The following is a 23,152-nucleotide window of genomic DNA, read 5'->3' as shown; positions in this document are numbered from 1 at the left end:
AGTGTATAGACTATAGATACTACACAACACATATACATCTTAGCCCACACACATATCTTAGCCCACGTACGTGACAAGATTAATGGATGGATCATGTTTAGATTGACACATAATAACATGATATGACTCGAAATGATATGAGATAATATGGGAAAAAGTTCGCAGTGGGGGAAGGGATGCAGGCCACGTCCAGACACATTGGAGGGGCAAAATGACTGCCCCCACTCCTTATAAAAGGTAGAAATTCTACCACCAAGATGCCAGCGTGTATTCTCATTGGTTGTTGAGTGTGCATGATCCTTACGCTCTCCCATAGAGAACGTTCTCCCAAATAATATATATAGGATAAAGTTTTCTGTCCTGGAGTGTACCGCCTGCTCCTAGACACATGGTGGCACAAAATGACAACCCCGTCCCCAACAAAATGTGAAATTATGCTACCGGGCAAAGAACACTTCCCTATACATGTATAGGAAAAAAGATCCCTACTTGATGGTGTTTCCTACGCCCTAGCATAGGACACCGTAAAATGACACTTCTACCTCCTGGATAGATACCCAAACGTGCTCTCCCATTGACTCACACGCTTGTGTGTGTGTGTGTATGTATATCGTATGCTCCACAGCCTGGCAGCCTTCTTATTCCCTATAAAAATATTCAAAACAAGAAAAAAAACTTTCTAATAAAATGGGTACATGGATTGACAGGTTGGAACCAAAAATTACACTCATGCATTTCTATGTCAATTGTGTTACCCAAAAATGAGCATGACCCAAAGACAAGTCAAACTGAATACAAGATTTTTGAGTGGTGTTGTGTCAAGTTGGCATGAAATATTAGGTACTGCCGTCCCTACCATGGATATTTGTTGGGATAGAGTTAAGTATGGTTTTCTCATAATTTGGGCAAGCTCATCAGCATATATGATTTTGGTGTTAACAGTCCAAACACACCCATCGTAATCAAATTGGTTGCCTTGCAAGGATAAAACTATGACATATAATGTAATTTGGAAAATGAGAGTTAAGATTCAAAATTTGATTGGGAACAAGAGGGGATCCTAAAAGTTTGAAAGCTAAATTTTATCTAAACAAAGTGTATAAAAATGGATGTTCGTGACACATGCAAGACTTCCATTCTTAAAAGACAGAAATTCGGTTGGAACTTATACAAATTGGAAATTGGAAGTCCAAGTCTCTTGGCTTCATAGGAATTGATTTCTGATCCTGTTTCTTGTGCCAAGATTTGCTGTTTAATTTAGAGTGTTGGGCTGGTTTCTTTTTTGGATCCAGATCTTCTACGGCCCAGCTGCCTGAGCGGTCATAGCGGTGCAGACCATGTGAGGCATGCATTTACCGCCTTACCCTTACCCGAGTGCCTTGCCCGACCAAGGGTAAGGCGGTCATTGCGCACCTCATTCTGCCTGCGCTACTATCGCTCGGGCAGCTGCATCGTAGAGGATATGTTTCCTTCTTTTTCCTCTTGTTTACAATAAATTAATAAATAAAAAAAAAAGACGTACCCAATGCGCAAGGCTCCCAGCACTGTAGGGTTTGCAAAGATTCATAATGTATGCAGCCTTACCCCTGCAGCCCTGCTTTTGCAGAGAGGCTGTTTACAATAAATTAATATATATTTTTATTTTTGGTGAAAAAAGGAAATGCATTAACTAGATAAAATTTACAGTAGAGTTTTTTATACAAAAAGATTGTTTCCCCAAGAGAGTGCATAAAGCCAAATACCGCATAATTAGAAGAACTGGATCATTAGGATACTATAACATATTTAACCGAAACAAATTAGGTAAGTATCGAACAAAATTCAGCTTTTTAAGCAGTTTTCAAGGTATTTTTCTATCATTTGGCAGTGTTAATCAAATTCAAGTCTAAGCACCAAAAAATTATGTCACATGAATACATGATATAAATGACCGGCTAGGAGTGCCTTTCAGATTTGCAGTCTAGGTTCATTGTTCCATATTGTATCACATTGAATCTACAACCATAGCTTTCCAGAGGGTTTTCTTTCTCGTCACTATGCCTAGTGAGAGTTGGGCTCATGTTCACGTGCATGAACGTACGAGTACGGCTCACAGCTGTCAAGATGGAATCCACCCCATGTGAGTCCCACAGGGTGGATTCCATCTTGACGGCTGTGAGCCGTTCTTGTACGTGAACGTGAGCTGGACTCTGCCTAGTGAAGAATAACACTTCACTATTTGCCACATGGCAATACATGGGTTAATCCATGTGGTAAAGGACTAGGTAAAGTTACAAAAACATGTCATTTTGATAATTTTAGTAAAACTTTGAATCAGAGTCTTGAGTCCGTACCTACTTCAAACTAAAATTTAAACATTAAAACTGTGGCATCCTCTATCACATGTAATAACCTATGTACTGTCAAGTGACAAATAATGAAGCGTTATACTTCACTAGACATGATTACACTGTAAAGGATTCATATTACCAAATAATATTAAATTCAACTTGGAGTATCACATCATCTATAGTTGCATACCAAAAGCCAAAGTATATAGTCTAACTTCTTTCTTTCCTCATTATAGATAATGAGGCATGCAAAACCATCAAAAGGCCAAGGAGGAACTTAGAACCAGCCAAATTTGCAATTTTAACATTAATTGTGGTGAGGTGCAAGCACAACAAGGTACATACCTAACATTGACCAATGATGAATCATCTTGTGATGGCCAATTTAACATATATAGCTATCAAAGTTTCAGATTTTGGGTATTAAATAATGAGTTGTGGATGCATGAAACTCAATATTACCTCTTCTGGGTACCAATAACATTGTAAAAATCAACATCAAACATCCATTCTGAGTCTAACTGAGCATCATAGATCCCATTCCACTACGCAACTTACATTTGTGATTGATGCAAACTCAACATTACCTCTTCTGTATAATGTCTTTGAAATCTTATATCATTGGTTTCATGTCTCTCTCTCTCTCTCTCTCTCTCTGCTTTCATATTCGCTCAAGATAAGAGATGGGCAGAGTGAGGGAGATGAGGTTTTGTCCATTACACCATTCAGGGTAGAGACTAGAGAGTCAGTTTCATGATCTCTTTTTTCTCACTGTTTCAGATTTCCTTTCTAGGGAAAAAATACATAATTTTCTCTGACATAAAGAAAGTAAAGAGAGTGTGACTTTAGCTTCACTTCATTTATGGAAAATTTACTTTCACATCACTTTCAGTTGAGCCAAACATGTCAAAAATGGAAATTTCAATGTAGTTTGGCATGGTACCTTTTACATCCAAACAATGTATCTTCCTTCAAAAATATGACCCAAAAATATTTATGGAAGTTTCAACGATCAGCAAATGCTTATCCTCTCGCATCCGTGGATACTTTTTCCTTATATTAAAGGGTCTTAGTCAAATGCCCTCCCCCCCTCCTCAAAATGTCCATTTGTCCAAATGCATGCATCCTTACAACTGTACAATTGACACGTGCCTCCTACTTTCAAAACATTGTAACACTTTAGTCCAGTCCGTTAGTTTGGGACTTAATTTAGACATTAGTTTCAGGGAATCTAATGACCAAAATGCCCTTGTGACAAAAGCCCACCAAAGAGTAAAGTGACCAAATTGCCCTCATCTTCCCCAAATCAAACCCTAAACCATTTGGGGAAGATGCACCCTAAAATCAATGAATCTAGCTATCCTGGCTCTTATGATTACCCGAAAAAAGAAAGGTCTTGGTGATGGCACTATCGGCATTTTCTCTTGGATTCTTGTCACTGCCATTGCTGATTCATTGAATGTCTTGATGATCATTCCTATTTGGGTTCTTGTGACACGTATGCAAACTCATACCCAAGCTGAGATGAGAATTATAGAAGCAAAAACGGAAGCTATTCTGAGGGAATCTGCTACTTCTGCTCCAACCAATTTGATGGATGTTTCTAAACTTGATTCAATCAAACCTAAACCATATGGGACTGCTCAAGCCTGGCCCATGGCATGTAAAGTATTAGTTGGCCAGCCTAAACTCAAACATTGAACTGAAGGATGGGATGGGCTGGGCCTACCACTGCCCAGCCTGAGCATATTTCAAATCTCTTCGTAGGAGTATATTATAAGAAAAAAGGACCGAGTTTTCCTTCAGTTATGGTCAAGGAAGAATCCCTTCAACCACTTTTTTAAGATCAGTCATATTAGAATCATTAAATCTAATATAATGAAATAATAACATGTATATAGAGCAGACATATGCAACAAGTAGAGATATAAATGAATAGCCGAAATCCGTTTTCATATCTGTTTATCTGCACTATCCGAATCCGTCCGAAAGCTAAACGGATGCGGATACGGATAGGCTATAGCTATCCAAAAAACTATATTTATATGTAAACAGATAAAATATCTGATTCGTATCCGTGTCCATATTCGTTTAGCACTATCCTAATCGGTCCAAAAACTAATCGGATGCTAATGCGGATATAGCACTATCCGAACCGAATCCGATCCGTTTATATCCTAGCAACAAGTTGCCCAAAATATTCCTAACACTAGCCGGGCATTTGCATCATCATGTGGACATCTGTCCAAGGACACGAACATCTCCTTACTCTTGCGGACGTACTCTTCCAAAGGACTTGGCCATTTTCCCATTTTTCATCAGACATCTCCACCAGAGTGCGAATGTCTTGTCCTTATTAGTGGACATCTTCATCAGGGTGCGGAGTGCATACAATCGCAAATAGTAGTTTTTCTACCTAGAAAGATCTAACTAACTCGGCTTTGGTGCAGCACCCTGACTGCACTGTACTTGCGGCGCCAGACACTGCGAGGCATGCAAAAACCGCCTTACCCTTGCCTGAGCGCCTTGCCCGAGCAGGGGTAAGGCGGTCTTTGCATGCCTCACTTGTTTGGCGCTACACGTGCAGCGCGGGCAAGGTGCTGCACAGGAGGCTTTTCGCCTTACCCAAACTCTAGCCACTTAAGTTTAGGAAATCAATAATTAGCTCTGTAGTGGCTTTTTTAATGCGACTTAAAGATATGAGAGACATACAACATAGGATTACAAGATTTACAAATAAAAGAGTATTTAACGTTTAATGGAGTCTTCTTCTTCTTGATGCTTCTAAGACTTAGTTTCTTCATTTGAAAAACTTGGGTCTTTTGGTGAAGCTTTCCATTGAATCTTTAATACTTCCATTTCTTTTGCCCCAAGATGCTTGCTGAGATGAAGATGATCAACTTTTGATGCTAAAATGCTTATGGAATTGATTTATCCTTTTACAACACAAACACATATTAGTAATCCCAACAACGATCATCCACAGGATGAGATTGAATAGTTACAGATTAGACCGATCACAGAGGATAGCCAGACGATGGAGGTGTCCCTTGAAAACTGACTGAATGAAGAACTGGCGAAAGAGAAAGAAATGTGGTTCCAAAAGAGCAGGATAACCTAGCTGCGAGAGGGAGATAGAAACACCCGCTTCTTTCATATGACCACCCTCCAGAGAAGAAGCCACAACAGAATCTTACGCCTGAAACTCGCTAATGGTAACTGGACACAATCCGAGCAAGAGGTATTTAAGGAAATGGAAAGTTACTATACTGGTATTTTCTCTTAGGAAAGTATAGACACGGACTGCCTGCAAATTATTCTTGAGTCTATTACTCCCTCTATTTCTGATGATGTAAATGCTAGACTTAGTGCTTTACCTACTATCCATGAAATGCGTAATGCCTTGTTTGCTATGGCGCCCTTTAAGGCACCAGGCCTTGACGGTATGCCGCCAGGGTTTTTTCAGAAATACTGAGACTTTACACATGGGGATCTTTTATCCTTCATGACCAATTTCTTTGAAACGGGTACCCTCCCAAGCCACTGTAATGAAACTCTGCTTTGTTTAGTCCCAAAATGTGCTAACCTTGAGGGTGCAGAGCAGTTTAGACCTAGCAGCCTTTGTGTTGTTGCGGTCAAGGTGATTACGAAGATCATGGTGAACAGGTTGAAAGAAGCATTGGAATTAATAATATCACCTGCACAGTCAGCTTTCATCCTGGAGAGATCAATCTCTGACAATATCTACACGGCACATGAACTCTTCCATTACATAAATAGGAAGAAGAAGGGGAAACAGAGGTTCTTGGCATTAAAGCTAGACATGCTGAAGGCATATGACAGGATAGAAGGGGAATTCCTCCACAAGATCCTACAGCGCTTTGGCTTCTCCGAGCATTGGATCAAAATGGTGATGTCCTGCTTGACTTCGGTTTCTTATCATTTGCTGATTAATGATGCGGTCAGAGGCACAATGGTACCCACATGGGGAATCAGGCAAGATGAACCCCTATCACCAGCTCTTTTCATCCTTTGCTCACAGGCTTTGAGCAGTGTTATAGCTAAAGCTGAAGCGGGTAATCTAATCAAAGGAATTCAGGTCCGAAACAGGTCAAACCCTATCACGCATTTACTCTTCGCTGATGACTGCTTGCTTTTCTCTGAAATAAGGCTTGCAGAAGTTGGCCATTTGCGTGATTGCCTGGAAATCTACTTTAAAGCAAGTGGTCAAGCGATGAATTTGCAAAAATCTAGTCTCTCTTTCAGCCCCAATGTCCCTATCAAATTTCGCAGATGGTTCTCGCGTGTGTTAAAGGTGAAATATGAAAAAGGCCCAAACAAATACTTGGGACTGCCAACAAACTGTGGAACATCCAAGGCAAAGCTCATCCAGGAGCTCACCGATAAAGCTGGAAAACGTTTTGAAGGGTGGAAAAATCGCTTACTATCCCATGCAAGTAAGGAGATAATGTTGAAATCTGGGGGCTTTTCCCTTTCCAATTATGCAGCCTCACACCACTTACTCTTGAAGAAGGCAGTTTTAAAGTTTTTTTGGGGAGATGGAACTGATAAACAAAAAATACACTGGATCTCATGGAAGAGGATGTGTCAATCAAAAGAGAAAGGTGGTTTGGGATTTAGGGAGCCGCTTCTTCAAAATAAAGCCCTTTCAACAAAAGTTGCTTGGAAATTATGGAAGGAACCGGATGCAGCCTGGGCAAAATTCTTGAAAACCATCTATTTTTCAAAGTGCAATTTTCTTGAAGCTAAATTGGGATCCAGCCCCCCAGTTGGGCGTGGAGAAGCATCATGCTGGGAAGAGAGGTTCTTAGATCGGACCTGATTTGGCAGATTGGATCAGGTGAACACATCCATCTTTGGAAGGATAGCTGGATTCCACACTCACCAGGTTTTAAATTGCAATATCCTCCTTTGGATACTTGCCCCCTCCAATATGTAAGTGAGTTGATTGACCAAGAAAATAGAAGTTGGAAGAAAGAACTTGTAGAGCAGTATTTCCATGCACAAGACAGGGAGGCAATTTATAAGGTGCATCTTAGCCTCTTCAATCAAATGGATAAACAAGTCTGGGGAGCCTTCCCACAGGGTCGCTTCTGTTAAAAGCGTCTATCACCACCTGTGTAATTTGCAGCGCCAAGGGGAGAGAGCGAATGCCACTACATCTGCAAATCACGTGTGGGAGGAGGTTCCAGACTCAGTCTGGAAGGCAATTTCGAGTTGTGATACGCTTCCTAAAATTCGAAGCTTTCTATGGAGAGCCTGTGCGGATGGGATAGCTTCAGCCAAGGCCCTTCAAAAACGAAGAATCCCGTTGGAAACTATATGCCAACGATGTGGCTCGACTGAAGAGAGCACTGTCCATTTGTTACTTACATGCCCTTTCGCAAGAAAAGTTTGGTTTGGTAGCAGTTTATCACATAGAGTTCCTGATGAAGAGGGCCTTGAACTTCATACTTGGTTACAGAGTTGGGCGACATTAAATAAGCAGCATGGAAAGAAGGTCGCGAAGGCAGCTAGCACACTGGGATCCTTTATCCTCTGGTTTCTTTGGACAACTCGAAATGACCTGCTATTTGAAAGGAGAGTTTGGTTGGCTAAAGAAGTCATCGCTGCAGTAGAGAAGGCGTCCAAGGAGTTTTTGGAAGCTCAAGTCCTCCACGAACCAGCCCCTCATTCGGTTGCAAATGCTCCAGCTACACAGGTTTGGAGCCCTCCGCCTTCTGGTTTGTTTAGTCTTTGTTGTGATGCCTCTTATCAAGCCGAGGCTAAACGCAGCGAAGTGGGCCATATTATTAGAGACCACTTGGACCGTTGCCTTGTAGCTGTGTCAAACCCAGTGCAGTTCTCGAAAGTCAGAGTGGGGGAAGCACTAGCCATCCGTCATCGTCGGTTGAAGGCTATCTCAAAAGGTCTGCTATATCTGAAGGTGGAAAGTGATAACAGTGAGGTGGTGGAAGCTATAGGCAAACCACCTGGGACTTTGACCCTTTCTCTTCGGTCAATCATCAAAGATATCCAGTATTTGAAAACGTTTTTTGAGGACTGTCAATTTAGTCATATTTCCAAGGCTACAAATGTAGTTGCAGATACCCTTGCCAGGAGGGCCCAATCCGTGACAAATAGGATTTTTTTTTTTTTGGAATTGGGAGCTTTATATATATTTTTTGTATAGAGGGGGGCAATCGAACGGGGGAGGGGATAAGGTACCAGCTAGGAGACTCAAACTCGAGACCTCCTGGTGAGCATGGGCATGAAGCGCACCACGTCTCACCAACTGATCTAGGCAGTTGTTGGCACATGACAGATAGGATTGTTTGGCCCAATTCCGATCCATGTTTAGTTACCCCTCATGTGGTACACGGCAGGAGTGTAATCCTCGACCGAAAAGAAAAAAAAAACAATGATCATCCAAAAGTTATGGCCTTTAATTCGACCATATGGTTCAACATGACTAGTTCTAGTGACTTCCGAGGCAAGATCAGTTTTGCAGGGCCAGATCTGTGGTGAAGAATATGATCATGGAACCACCAGGGAGCAGCGCCAATAATAGCCTTTAATTCGGCCTCAGTCCTCCGTGAAAAACCCTGATTTCAGGAGCTCTAAAATCATCCCATATAATGGTCAATTGAGTCTTCAAAGTGCGTTTTTGTAGATTACTTTTGCCAATCAACTGACCTGTTTGATTAAATTTCTTTGAAGGTAGGGGAGAATTAGAATGTGCTCTTTCATCACCCACCATATGTAAGTGATCCTTCTCAGTTGCATGCGTAAGTTGATGACTTATAAGGTCCTACCGAAGAAACAGAACAACCCGTCCATGGAGGAACCTTCAGGGTTAGTGGAAATGTTATGGTTCTCCGTGGAGGTACCTTCATTTTCAGTGGACATGTTATGTTTAAGATGTTGCTCTGAGTATTCTACACCTTTATGACATAGTTGTTGATATTTGAGGACCTGTTGATTACCACCTCTGAGCGTACATGCGGTGGAACCAGACTCAGGAGGAGGGAGAGGGGAGAACGGTCAAGTTTCTACAGTTGAACATTTAATTTCAATTTTTTTTTTCCGGTATAGACTATAGAATTCCAGACATCTGAGCTAGGGCATGTACCTGCTATGCTTCCTCGACTTGTTCTAAAACTACATTTTTTATTCCACACAATAAAGGACATACTCAGTGCACAAGGCTCCAGCCACTAGAGGGTCTGACGAGAAGCAAATGTCTGCAGCCTTACCCCAGCTTCACAAAGAGACTGTTTCCTGATTCAAATCCACGACCACCAGATCACAATAGAGCAACCTGGACTGCAATAATCCAAAACATTACTTTGACATTGAATAGCGACCAGCATACATACTGGTTTGTCAGTAGAAGAGCAAAGATAAGGCCATCTAAGGATGGAACCTGTATTTTATACGTGGTGAATCTTCTATTGAATAACGACCAGTCCGTTTCAGGTGAAAACCACATGAGCCGGTATGTCATGGCAAAACCACATTCCAATTAAAACTAACCAAGCACAGCACAGAAGTTAGTGAAAAATAACCACTTTCCACATTCAGCATGACTAGAAAATTTTGACTCCAATGTTTTTACAGGCGTGCAAGTCGATTCAGGGTACTCTAGAGTTTACTAACTATGCTGTCAAATTGAAAATGGGACAGTAAGGAGACACGTCTGATTGAAAAACAGTACAGCTAATTTTGATTGACATATCATTTCTTGGTAAAATGGTGACCATCTTGGAAAGAGAAAACTCTGCAGTATCTTCGCAGTTACAACAAAGTGTAGATCAGAAAACCTAGACTCCAAAAAATACATTTTATGATTACAATTCATGAAATCCCCTCCCCCCTCCCCATGAAAATTATAGTCAATAAATATCAACCATCTAATTGTTGGAACACAATAACAATAAATGATCAGAACTGATCACATCCATCAAACTTAAGTCACCCATTAGGGAGATATATTTCAGATGAGAGTTGAAGACTCTTGCCTTAATTGTGCTGAGAAGCTCCATGAACATCGAAGATATCATGCTCTCAGTGGTATGCGTTAAGATGGAAAACTTGACAACTTGGCTTGTAGGATTTCTTGGTTGCAGCCTGCTCGAATTTCTTGGTGGCAGCTTCATTTTCTTCCAAGCCTGTTTGAACAAAATACCGTATCCACCAAGAAGAGCTCCGAAACTTGGCCTTCACAAAGAAAATTGTAGGATGTCAATCCCATAATCAAACTGTTGCCTTTTGCAGGAACTAACAGCTGGTTATTGACATGCCAACGGAAGGAAAAGCATACAAAAGAAATAGCCATACATACAGCATTCAGTATGTAAATCCGCAGATGGAAGTTTCTCATACAAGTAAATCAAGAGTACAGCACCAAAACCCAATGCAAAACTGAAAAACAACGAGGGCCTAGAACTTTTACCCTCTCAATTCATCCATAAGGGGCTACCAACAGAAATTGCTCATTCAAGTACTTTCGATTTTCCCTAAAACATAGAACAGTCTGTACAAATGTAGCAATATCTTGGCTAAGTATGCAAAGGGAACTGAATCACACACTAAAACACAACCTTGATTCCCTGCCAGGATAAGACATGCCCAAAAGAAAGGATGGCAACAACCTTGGCCCAGTATGGATCTTTCCCTTACCAAACCCAACCCTTTTGAATACCACTCAACCCCAACCTGCCAAGAAGAGCTCCGAAAACTTGGTCTTCACAAAGAAAATTGTAGGATGTCAATCCCATAATCGAACTGTTGCCTTTTGCAGGAACTAACAGCTGGTTATTGACATGCCAATGGAAGGAAAAGCATACAAAAGAAATAGCCATACACACAGCAATCAGTATGTAAATCCGCAGATGAAAATTTCTCATACAAGTAAATCAAGAGTACAGCACCAAAATCCAACGCAAAACTGAAAAACAAAGAGGGCCTAGAACTTTTACCCTCTCAATTCATCCATAAGGGGCTACCAACAGAAATTGCTCATTCAAGTACTTTCAATTTTCCCTAAAACATAGAACAAAGTCTGTACAAATGTAGCAATATCTTGGCTAAGTATGCAAAGGGAACTGAATCACATACTAAAACACAACCTTGATTCCCTGCCAGGATAAGACATGCCCAAAAGAAAGGATGGCAACAACCTTGGCCCAGTATGGATCTTTCCCTTACAAACCCAACCCTTTTGAATACCACTCAACCCCAACCTGCCAAGAAGAGCTCCGAAAACTTGGTCTTCACAAAGAAAATTGTAGGATGTCAATCCTATAATCAAACTGTTGCCTTTTGCAGGAACTAACAGCTGGTTATTGACATGCCAACGGAAGGAAAAGAATACAAAAGAAATAGCCATACATACAGCATTCAGTATGTAAATCCGCAGATGGAAATTTCCCATACGAGTAAATCAAGAGTACAGCACCAAAATCCAACAAAAAACTGAAAAACAAAGAGGGCCTAGAACTTTTACCCTCTCAATTCATCCATAAGGGGCTACCAACAGAAATTGCTCATTCAAGTACTTTCAATTTTCCCTAAAACATAGAACAAAGTCTGTACAAATGTAGCAATATCTTGGCTAAGTATGCAAAGGGAACTGAATCACATACTAAAACACAACCTTGATTCCCTGACAGGATAAGACATGCCCAAAAGAAAGGATGGCAACAACCTTGGCCCAGAATGGATCTTTCCCTTACCAATCCCAACCCTTTTGAATACCACTCAACCCCAACCTGCCACACCCCATGACACATGTAAAAGAGTACTTGATATTCTAAGATTTTACCAGAGATGTCGCCTGGGATTTTCTTCTGCACAACCAACCAGCCCAAACTCAACCAATTGGTAGTTTCTGATAAAGGAATCTCATGCAATCTAGGGATTCTTCCAACTCCATCTCACAGAATCCGTCTCATGGTCCACGACCATCACCACCACCACAACTTATGGAGTTGGTCGATCTGATGATCCTATTTATGGAGCCAAACGAGTTGCAAAGCTGGACGTCCTTGATTTTTATGGGGATAACAACCAGAACAGTACCTTGACCGAATACATAATTTGGAGACATTTTTCAGGTGATATGGTTGACTGAGGTCAGAAAGATCTTATTTGCAGAGGCCAAACTGAAGGGCACGGCTCAACTCTAGTGGATCAAGCAATAGCAACAGAATCGAACCTGAGACATTGGGTTAGTCATTACTTGGGCTGAGATGAGTGAAGCTATGAACCAAAGATTTTTACCTACCGACTACAAGCAGTGCATGCACCTCAGGTTTGCACAGTTGAAATAGGAAAACATGACAATTGAGGAGTATGTCGACTGTCGCCTGATTCTATTATTTTGTTACTCGATCTGATTTTGAGTGCGATGAAGATGTATTGGTGGCACAATTCCGCAATAGTTTGCATGCCGCACTACCATCCAGTCGACTACCTACAATGAAGGATGCTGTACAGGTGGCATATCAGGTAGAAGACAGTATGAACCGACCATACCCTAGGAAGACTTTCACAGATACTTTTCTAAGGGTGATAGTCTCAGTCAGCCACAATATTCTCCACAAGGAAAGTCATTCAGCAAGCCACAGATTAGCGGTTCATCTATGGCACCTTCGAGGTCAAAGTGTCAAACTACCCTTACTCCCCACCTCAGCAAGGTTCAGAGAAACCTTACTCTCCGCCTCGGCATGGATATGACAGGACTTCAGTGACGTTGAAGGCTGCTATTCAATGTTTCACGTGCAAGGAGTACGGACATATGTCTACTCAATGCCCTAACCGGTTGATAGCTTATATTGACAAGGACAATTTCATACCATTTGCACCAGAAGAGCAATGGAAAACAAAGACAATAAATCTGGAGCCTGAGTGTGCGCGTGAGCCTAACGAGGTCGATGATGGTGATAGTAATGGTAAGCGTCAACAGAGCTATGTATTCATCCTCTCTTGACTACGCAAAAGGTCCCCGATGAGGGTGCAATGCAATGACAACTTGTGTACCATAGTGATTGACCCCGGCAGTACACCAACATCATCACTGAAGATGTTGTGATGTTGTCGATAGACGAAGCCTCATCCGAAACCCTACAAGGTTGTGTGGGTGAACAACACAAATCTCAAGAATAATGAAAGGTGTTTGCTCAAGTATTCCATTGGTGGAATGATTGATCAGGTGCAATTGGATGTCCTCCCTCTAAAAGTTTGCCACATTCTTCTGGGAGGTCCATTGTTGTATGATAAAAAGGCTAAGCACTGTGGTCATGAAAATACATATTCCTTTCAGCATGGTGGGCTTGAGATGAAGTTTCTTCCAACAAAAGATCTTCCATCTATCAAACTCAAGTGGGCAGTTGGTACAGTTCTTGGACCTCATCCGAACTTGATTCTCGTTGAGTTCTTTTTAGGGGAGAATTGATGCAGTAGCACTTGAATGGTTGGACCAGCATGACCGAGTTTGGAAACCCAAACCTAGACATGACCGGTCCAACAAAGGTTGGAAGTAGTTTACTTGTTCTTATGTCTCTTATTTGCTTTGGGTAGGACACGTAGGAGATAGATGGACTTTGATTACAAGTTATTTTTTGTTTTAGAGTCTAGTTAGGAGTCTTTTGATTTTTGCTTATGGTTAAGGCCCTAAGTGAGTGTGTGAATGTGTGATCCCCTCTCTCCCCTGCGACTAAGATTCTATCTTAGAATTCTCCCCTTCTCCTAACCATGGTTTTAAGTATCGACCAATACGATACGTATTGGTATCGGTCAATACTGATACGATACATACCGATACGTCTCTTTTTTTTTTAATTGGACTATCTCGAATTGTATCGAAATGTATCGGCCGATACGATACCATTGATACGTCCAGCAAAGGGTTTTGTGGGTGGTTTAATACGTTTCGATATATACGTACCGACACATACTGATACCATCGATACATTCCATAAAAAAGCCATGTTCACTCACAGACTCGATACAACTCCTAATCTAATGGAAAAATAAGGAAAACTCTCAACCAAGAGTTTAAAATCTTGCATTTAATCTTGATTTTTCACACTTTTAGACTCAAAAACAAATCAAGGAGTGCTACAACATCATCCTTTGCATCATCCAACACTCTTCATGGCTATAGACGATTACAACATGTAAGAAACCTCATCTTTTATAACAAATTCAATTTAATGCACTTGTTTGGTTATACATTATTCTCCATTTTAGTGTTTATGCATGACACTTGTTATATATTGCTTGCTTATATAGTTTTTTATTCTAAAAGTGTATTTCCATATGTATCTTGACCATTTCTATGCGAATCTGTATTGTTCGATACGTATCTCCGATACACTACGATACGTTTCTTAAAATCATCCGACCTATACTTTAAACCTTGTTCCTAACCAGCCCTCCACCACACTCAGGTTGAACATATGAGACTACTAGTTACCCAAATGAACAAAATTTAATCGCTTTAAAAAGTAGGCATCAATAAAAGAGCAAAAGCATATCAAATTTCTGACATGAACTAAACTGTTAATTCATCATACCCAATATGAACTACAACTCCAGCTTATCAAACTGTTGCCCTACCAAACGAAACTCATAGCCATATAATATGGAAGTAAGTCCTAAGCAATAACACTGTTTTTAAAAAACAGGGAACTGAAAAATCTGGAGGTGAAGGATACAGCATTTCGTTGTCCATTAACTAGTCAACGGTGAATTTTACATCAATAACAAATATCCAACAAAGGAGTACGCAGACAACAATATATCACAAATCAAAATCCAAAAAAAAAGCATTTACAAACTTACAGGCCTTCCAAATTTAGATAGCTCAGCTACTTTGATTCTCTGTTGACCTGGATAACCTACATATGAAATGCACAACGAATCATACACAAAAACGTTGATCATATTTCAATGTAAAATAAGTAACCATTGCAACATATCCTGAGATGCAGTTGATGGAATTTTGCAATATTGGCTAAACCCATATTTGAGGGATTTTATGTTCCTGAAAAGAGCTCATTTGAATAGCACATTTAAATTTATCCACAAAATGATCTAGACAGCATTTAGGCCATGTTAAGGAGAAAAAATTTTCCCCTTCCACCACTTTTCCCAGCTTAAATGGATTTGAACCATTCAACCTCACACCCATGCAAATGGGCTATAAAATTAAAAATAAACGAATCACTTAGAAAATGAATATATCATGAAATCATGACTCATGTGCATAAAATCAATTGAAAATTGAAATTTCCTGGATAACTAACATAGGCCAAAGACTTATCTTTTATTCTTTTAAGTTATTTCTAACTCTAAAGCCACAACGATAGGGGTTCCCACCATGTCAATGGTCAGAATGGAAAATTCAAACTGCACACCCATTGAAATCAAACCATCAATAAAAGCATTTTTTGGGACATTTCTCCCTGATATATCCTCCAAAAATAAAGTAGGAACATATGCAAACAAACACTAAGAGCAACTAGAAATTTCATTATGCCTCTGCAATTACAGAGTACAATTTGCCTTTTCCTAAAAACTATTTTACCATACACGTCACCCGTAACCATGATTATGATGAAGAGGAAAAATATAAAGTAATTAGCAAAGAGTTTACAAACTCTACAAATCCATTCCACAAGTCAAAATAGTGAGAAAGAATCAATATATGCAACAGATTTATTCATCTTTAGCATCTAGAAGTTGCTTCCTTCATTGATCAAACTAAATATCAGTTGGCCATCCCCTTTAGACACATTTACCAAGAGGCCAATGAAGTAGGCTGATCAAAAGATGATTGCAACAAAAGATTTTGTAAGGCATACTTAAAAGGAATTATTTTACTATCTGGTACAAACTCTTCTAAGAAAGTATAGATTTTTAAATGTCAATGAAATTACCGGTAAAAATAACAAGTCCATCCATGGATACCCTTGCCAATTCTGGAAGAGTCCTGTTGAGGTACTTTGGAGACAAGTAATCCAAAGCATCTGACACAATAACAAGTGAGAATGACTTTGCCCTGTAAGGGAGAGGAAACTTGATATCAGCCACACGCACAATGCCCTTGCGCACGAGACTCTTGCAGGTAGCATCAGCATCTTCTATGTCATATGGTTCCACACCCCAGGCTTCAGTATCCTCTTCTTGTAGGAATTTAGAGACCACTGAACAAGTTTCAGGGCCTACATGCAAAACTTTACGCATGGCTTCACCATATGCTTTCTTCAGAAAAGGTAAGGCTCTCTGAACTTCTGATGTGCATGAAAGATCACCTGAAAACAAGGACATAAATTAAGATCAACAAATTGGTGAAAGATGGCTCCATCTGAACACATTAGGAAACCAGCATATGTTATATTGATTATCAAAGAATAAGCAGTCCTAAAGATTCCTTCTAAATCACTTATTACTGCCTCATCCATGCACATGTGGAATCAAAATGCATTTTTTCTTGCCGGCTATATTTCCAAAATAAAGATTATTGATAGTTCACACAAAATATCCACAAATTTTGGAATCATTTAGAATATTATCATCATATTGTAACAGAAAGGCAAGTCATCAAACCCACAACCCCTCTCCCCCCCCCCCCCCCAAAAGAAGGGGGGGGGGGGGGGAATGAACAAACTCACCTTCAGTCTTGCTAAGAGCTTCTCTACCTCCACCAAATCCACCTATAATACAAAAAGTTAAAGTTAATTACCTGCTACATCAATCCCAGCTCAATAGCATGAGGACAAAATATGTATACTAAATGTAGAGCAGCAGCCAGTCTGTTCCCCTGGTTAACTATGGAAGCATGAAGCTAACTTTCTCATTACTTGCCAAGTGCATATAGAATATCAACATTAACTGAAAACTTCTTTTTCTTTTTTTAATATTTTAGTTTATAAACCTTCGGACTGTAATGAAAATGCATGTAATCAAACCCTAAACAAACCTGAGCCACTATAAGAATAGCCAATAAGAAGGAAGGCGCCCTGAAAATTAAAACACCAAAATCAGGAGTTCAGCATAAAAGCTCACCCCAAGAAGTGAATTCCTGCCTACAGAGAAATATTGCAAGAAAAATAAAGTAAAATTACAGAAAGCACAGAAAGCATAAATAAGAATACCACAAGGACGAGCCCAATTGACAGCAAAGGTGAAGAGCGTGATTTCTGATTCAATGAATTCACAAATGGAATACTGCCACTGTCTGCAATGCGTCTGGCAGGATTTCCTGGCCTTCGGGACATGGCTGCTGGTCCAAGTAGTGATCAACCCACAAGACTTTAAGCTGATCAAAAAGTGACGAAACTGGTGGGGGGAGGAGGAAAATGTGGAATCAGATCCGAGTTCTCTACGTCTAATACACATGAAAATAGTCCGAACCTCCAGACAAATTAATAGGCATTAATTACCTAGTCCAACAGTACCAAATTAATGCTTCGAAGCTATGAGATAAAGGCCATATAAGACCTAAATCCCAAAATAGAATAGAATATACAGTAATAAAAATGAGAAATTTACTAAAGGTATAAAACATGAAAATCAAACATCCAAATTATCCCAGATCCATGCATCCCAATTTTGTGGGTTTAGTCAAGATGAAAGCAAAAAAAAAAAAAATAGATTGAGAAGATTCAATTCAAACATGCTTATAGCTTCAGAGTTCAAAAAAGGAAAATGTGAACATGAATCTGAAAAGAGTATCAAAGTTCCCAAAGAAAAGAAAAAGGGAAAAATGTGAACTTGAAACTTGGAAGTGGAATTCTGCAAATAGATCCTACACACTTGCGATAAATTGTTCTCAATCTCTGAACCTCATTAGGAAGGAAGGACAATAAATCAATTCAGCTCGTAAATTCAAAACACATGTTCATAAACAGAACGGATTCAAATGTCTTCTAACGAATCTACAAGCCTAAACAGTTAAATCTATAGAATCCGAGATGCCAATTAAGTGAAAACAGAACGGAAGCAGCTGATCAATGGAAGCATGAAATGAGAATTGCAAGAAAAGAACATAATGCATGATTTCAAATTAATATACAGGGGTTTTTCCATTAACTTACCAGAGATGATGAAGAAGGATTGAAGGTGAAATTGCTTCACGAAGTAGCAGTTCCAAGTAACCCGGATCTAGATCTGATCTTCGCAATGTGTTCTACTACTATATTTTAGCTTAGCTCTCTCGAAAGGCAAAGAACCTAAGAACACTGTAGGGGATAAAGAAGACTCGAAAAGAATCCCTGTTTATTTCAATTCCCTCTAATTTACTCTGTTTTGGTCTCAGTAAAGAGTGAGTTGTGTGCGACTAAGTAAGTAAATATATACTTGGGAGGGGCCCGCAGGCCGAGGGAGGGGATAAACGCTCAATGCGCACAATAAAAAAAGAGGTCGCTGTCGGCGTTCTGACTTCAGTGGAGTTTTTCAGACGGTCTGGTCCCATCTGTTTGGTGGCCAAACGGTCCGACCGTCCATCGTTTGGTCTGATAGATTTAAAATCTATAACTTTTCTTACTCTCTAGAGCTTGTACATCTTGGATCTCCCTAAAGTCCGTACATCTTAAAGTCTTAACTTCGATCTTCTTCTTCTTCTTCTAAGTTGAGAGATTAAGATGAAACTGGTATTTCTTCTGTTCAGAGAGTAACAATGGAAATGAAAAAAAAGATTGCTATGATGTTAATGTGCAAATTCCTACGCACGTCCTATTATATTCCACCTGTGAACCTCATACTCCCTTTCCTCACTAAATCTCATTTTTATTGGACGATTCAATTTCTCACCCCTTCATCAGTGGGAAGCTGCATTCTGGGGTTGTAATAATTCCTCTCCCTAAAAAAAATAGTATATGTCTGATTCTTGGTCTTCAAAGTTTGACTTTTTTTTTTTTTTTTTAAATCTCCAAATTCACTTTTTAAATCCGCTCTTTCTGTGACTCTGCCCATTTAAGCTTATTGAAGGGAGATGTACGTCGGCCATCACCAGGTGAGCTCTGCTTAGTTGTCCGCTCTCCTTTCGTTTGGTCACTTGAGGGCCCAATCCTAGCAATTGGTATGCAAGTTGAGGTCTTTCTCTTCTCGTCAAGAAGAGAAGACCAAAGCGTGATTCGGAGTGTTGCGTACCTTTAGCAAGGAGGCGATTTGTTCATTGGGTGATTCAGCTAGCCAAATTGCAATAACCAGTTAGCGGCTTAAGCTAAGCCTATCACGAGCAACGTAGAGATCGATAGGGAGGAGCATCTCAAAGTATGGGGCAAAGGATTAAGCGCTTTGACTTTGTCTGTTGTCAAGTGCAGACACCTTCTCTACAACTCTAGAGTAAGTCAGATTGAGTCATTCACTCCAAACCGCTCAGATGTCGTGTACTACATGAATTGCTCCGTAGTTTTAAGGAGTGGCAATTTAGGTCATAAACTGTTGACAGTGCACATATTTTTTTCAACTAATATGTAAGTAAAACAAAAAAATAGTCGATCGACAGATTAGAAAGGAATGTTTTTTGTAAGGAGAAAAGTTATTTGATCAGGAGTAATGAGCTTTTAGCTCAATGGCATGTGGTTAGACAATTGGGTCTAGCATAAGTTCACTCTCGACCTTCCTACCCCCACCCTTCTTGAATCAGTAGTAGTAGTAAGTGTGGCCCAATGGATCCGTGTCTCACCCCCCACCCCCCTCAAATGGTGTGGGGGCCGATCATCTAAAACAAAAAAGGCAAACCTAATGGTATTATTACTCCCCTTTCTAAGTCTTAAAATTTTGTTAATTCTCATTCACAGCAAAAGAACAGTCTTCTAGCACAGAAATAGGGGGAAAAAAATTCTTATACAAATATCAAAAGAACAACACAAAAACGTTATCAAATGTAACCTTAGTATTGGTTTTGAGTGTAGATTGATTGTTTACAGATTAAAAGCTAGCCTAAACCGAAACAACCCATTTCCTAAAATGCCCCGAGTTCTTGACTTATATTCCGTACGGCTGTTCAAATTCCAACTTACCCTAATCAAGCAGAGATCAGCTGCTCGATTCCTTACTGAAGACCCTCGAGAGAGTCCCTCTATTGGTGTTTGTGGGTGAAGCCAGGGAGTTGGAGGAGAGGCTCGCGAAAGCGGCCATCTGATCGAGAGGCATTTCTTTTTTCTTTTTGGTAAGGGAAAGGAATTTCTAATTGCTATGTAAAATCATTTAGAACCCAGATGAAGCAAATGACTGGCTTCTTAGTGAACCTAAGCATTGCCTTGGAGTTCCGCATCTTGTTAAAAGAAATTCTACCCTGATAAGCTTTGGTATTCAGATTTAACTCTAATTTTGTAACCAAGCGAGGCTACTATGAGGACCGCTCTTTTATATTTCAAATACCACTCCAAATCTCTGCATAACGTGGAATTGTTGGATCGTACCCACCAATTTTACAGTTTTGTTTATGGACATCCTTCCTGTCATTTAAAGCAATTTGGACATCCTATACCATAGAGTGTTTTCTCCGGGCACACTAGTTAAGACCACCACTAGAGAGATGAGCTTTTTCATCAAAAGTGCCAATGTCCTAAATTGGTAAGATTTTGAAAGTACGTGAGGTGGGAATAAGTGGGGTGTCACAAAAATAAATGCATTTAGTAAAGTTATCTTGGTAAATTTCTCACGTCTCATTCAATCAAGCACTCTTATTTGTGTTGAGGGAATGAGAACGCTATCTGGTCGTATGCGGCACGGATCCCTACGCCGAGACACAAGGGGCCATGTGAAATGAACATCACGCCCCCTTCTAAGGGTGCGATAGTCATTTTCTTGCAACCCTATGTTTGGACGCAGGGACCACACGCAACCAGATAACGTTCTTTCTCCCTTGTGTTAATTTGTGAAAAACAAGTACAACTTTCCTACTTGGTTTTACCTTTTCCATCTGTTTTCAGTCAAACAAGCAAAGCCATAGGCATCTTGTGTAGATGGGAATCATCTTGCAATCCTGCTCTTGCTTACAATGCTCAAATTCCCGTCATCAAGGTCCGACATCTCTCTCTCTCTCTCTCTCTCTCTCTCTCTCTCTCTCTCACACACACACACACTCAATTTGTCTTCCCTGCCTAAGGGTGTCAATTTTGGACCGAAACTGACCCACCAAATACCTTATTGGTCTGGTTTTGGATCTACCGATTAAGTTATTGATCTCCTAACGATTTTAGAACCAATAGACCAACTAGGAATTGGTGGAATCGGTACAAATCCACATCCTAACCTTATATATATTATATAATTCTTAAGACTTACGATTACTATAACTAAGGCCAAGCCCTTTATTTTTTGTCTTTCAATTTTGATTGGTACCTCTTCTCTCATATACTATTTTACTAAAGATTTGACCGTTAATTTAATGGTCTATTTCATGAGAGTGGAGGTGTTCCTACTTATTAATTAAATATAAAACAAGAGGTAGTATGGACTAGCTTCTTGATTATGATTTGAGAGAAAAATCGATTATGGACTACATAGCTCATGTGATTCAAAGGAGTCTTATTATAACATTATTGAATATATGTAATGTGGGTTTCAGATGTTGGATTTGGGTTTGGTTGAGTGGGAGAGATAAAGAAATAAAAGAGGTTTAAATGGGGTGTTAGAAAAGAAAATGGGACCGGTGATGGTATTTTGGATTTCAGGAAACATGAAAAACAAATAGACAAAATGGAAGAGAAAGTGGGTCAGTGGGTTCAATGGTGTGGAGAAGAAATAAAAGGGGTAAGAGACGATGAAGAAGATGCAGAGACAGCGGCAGCGGTCAGCGGCAACAACTGTGGCAGCAGTCAGCGACAACGCCAAGATGATGAAGAGAATGATTTGTATTTGAGGTTTTAACCTTAAAGGTATTATGGGAAGTTCATCATGTGGTAAGGGTAATTGTCATTATAAAGTGTTAACAGTGGCTTAACTGTGCAAACCGTTATAAATGGATTAAGTTGAAATAAAGTCATAAAGTAAGGGGTATCTGTGAAATTTTTTCAAAATTTAGGGTGTTCTTGTCATTTCGAATAGTTATAGGGGGTGTCAGTGAAATTTGCCCTTTTTTTAATATCATATTTTATCTTAATATACCTACATTTTAATTCAGTAATCCTTTTTGGGGAAAAGGAAACGGGGTGAGAAAGAATTGGTATTGATCAGCTAATACCAATCCTTGGCCGATCTTGGGTCAAAGATCAATATTGGCCCTGGATCAGATATCAATCTAAATCGGAGCTGATCTGGACCAAATAATGAAAACCCTTGCAGGCTGATATAGACTGATATGGTCCGATACTGATTCTTAGAACCATGATATTTGTCGATAATGGGCCAATCCAAAGGTCCATCCCAAAAAGTGCAAGCTGTGTAGGTTAATCTTGATCTGTATTGACAGAGATCGATATTGTCCCTGATACCCATTACTCCAAGTCAAGTAATTAAGTAAACTGGTTCCCCATCTCATTGATTACCATGTAATCCAATGATATGATAAAAGTAGCTAGGGAAGCTCCTCGAACAAAGCCGATCTGATTGGATCTCTGGCTGTGAACTACAAGTTTTTAGCTCCACAAATCTTGATTTCAGTTCCTCTAGGTGTGAAGAACTAGTTTTTCCCTGTAATTATCATACTTCATGCAATGCCACATATAAACTAAGAATTTACATTCATAAATTACTCAAGTTATTTGTTTCATTCCCAAGTGGAATAATTTAATCAATGACCCAAAGCATTTAGTTACCAATGGCTCCCCAGTGGCCGATTATGAAATCAAGTGGACACAGTC

At 39.8% G+C, this 23,152-nt stretch overlaps 1 protein-coding gene across 2 annotated transcripts; it reads right to left on the bottom strand.

The window, feature by feature from the left end:
• Positions 1 to 10,036: 10,036 nt before the first annotated feature.
• On the bottom strand, positions 10,037 to 18,645 carry LOC122661371 (probable pectin methylesterase CGR3). Of its 2 annotated transcripts, none has more exons than XM_043856748.1 (7): positions 18,435 to 18,645; positions 17,495 to 17,659; positions 17,320 to 17,359; positions 17,012 to 17,053; positions 16,277 to 16,651; positions 15,180 to 15,235; positions 10,037 to 10,550 (listed from the first exon to the last, which is right to left on the bottom strand). In XM_043856748.1, the coding sequence occupies exons 2-7, from the start codon at positions 17,615 to 17,617 to the stop codon at positions 10,398 to 10,400; spliced, it is 789 nt and encodes a 262-aa protein (XP_043712683.1). In that variant the 5' UTR covers positions 17,618 to 17,659; positions 18,435 to 18,645; the 3' UTR covers positions 10,037 to 10,397. The 2 variants fall into 2 exon arrangements, with proteins under 2 accessions (XP_043712683.1, XP_043712684.1); XM_043856749.1 differs by having other exon boundaries at positions 17,495 to 17,619; positions 18,437 to 18,645.
• Positions 18,646 to 23,152: the final 4,507 nt, after the last annotated feature.

This window comes from Telopea speciosissima, chromosome 5 (genome assembly GCF_018873765.1).
Source record: "Telopea speciosissima isolate NSW1024214 ecotype Mountain lineage chromosome 5, Tspe_v1, whole genome shotgun sequence".
Taxonomy (NCBI): domain Eukaryota; kingdom Viridiplantae; phylum Streptophyta; class Magnoliopsida; order Proteales; family Proteaceae; genus Telopea; species Telopea speciosissima.
Note: the sequence above shows the minus strand (reverse complement) of the source record. Positions and strands in the feature narration are given on the sequence as shown.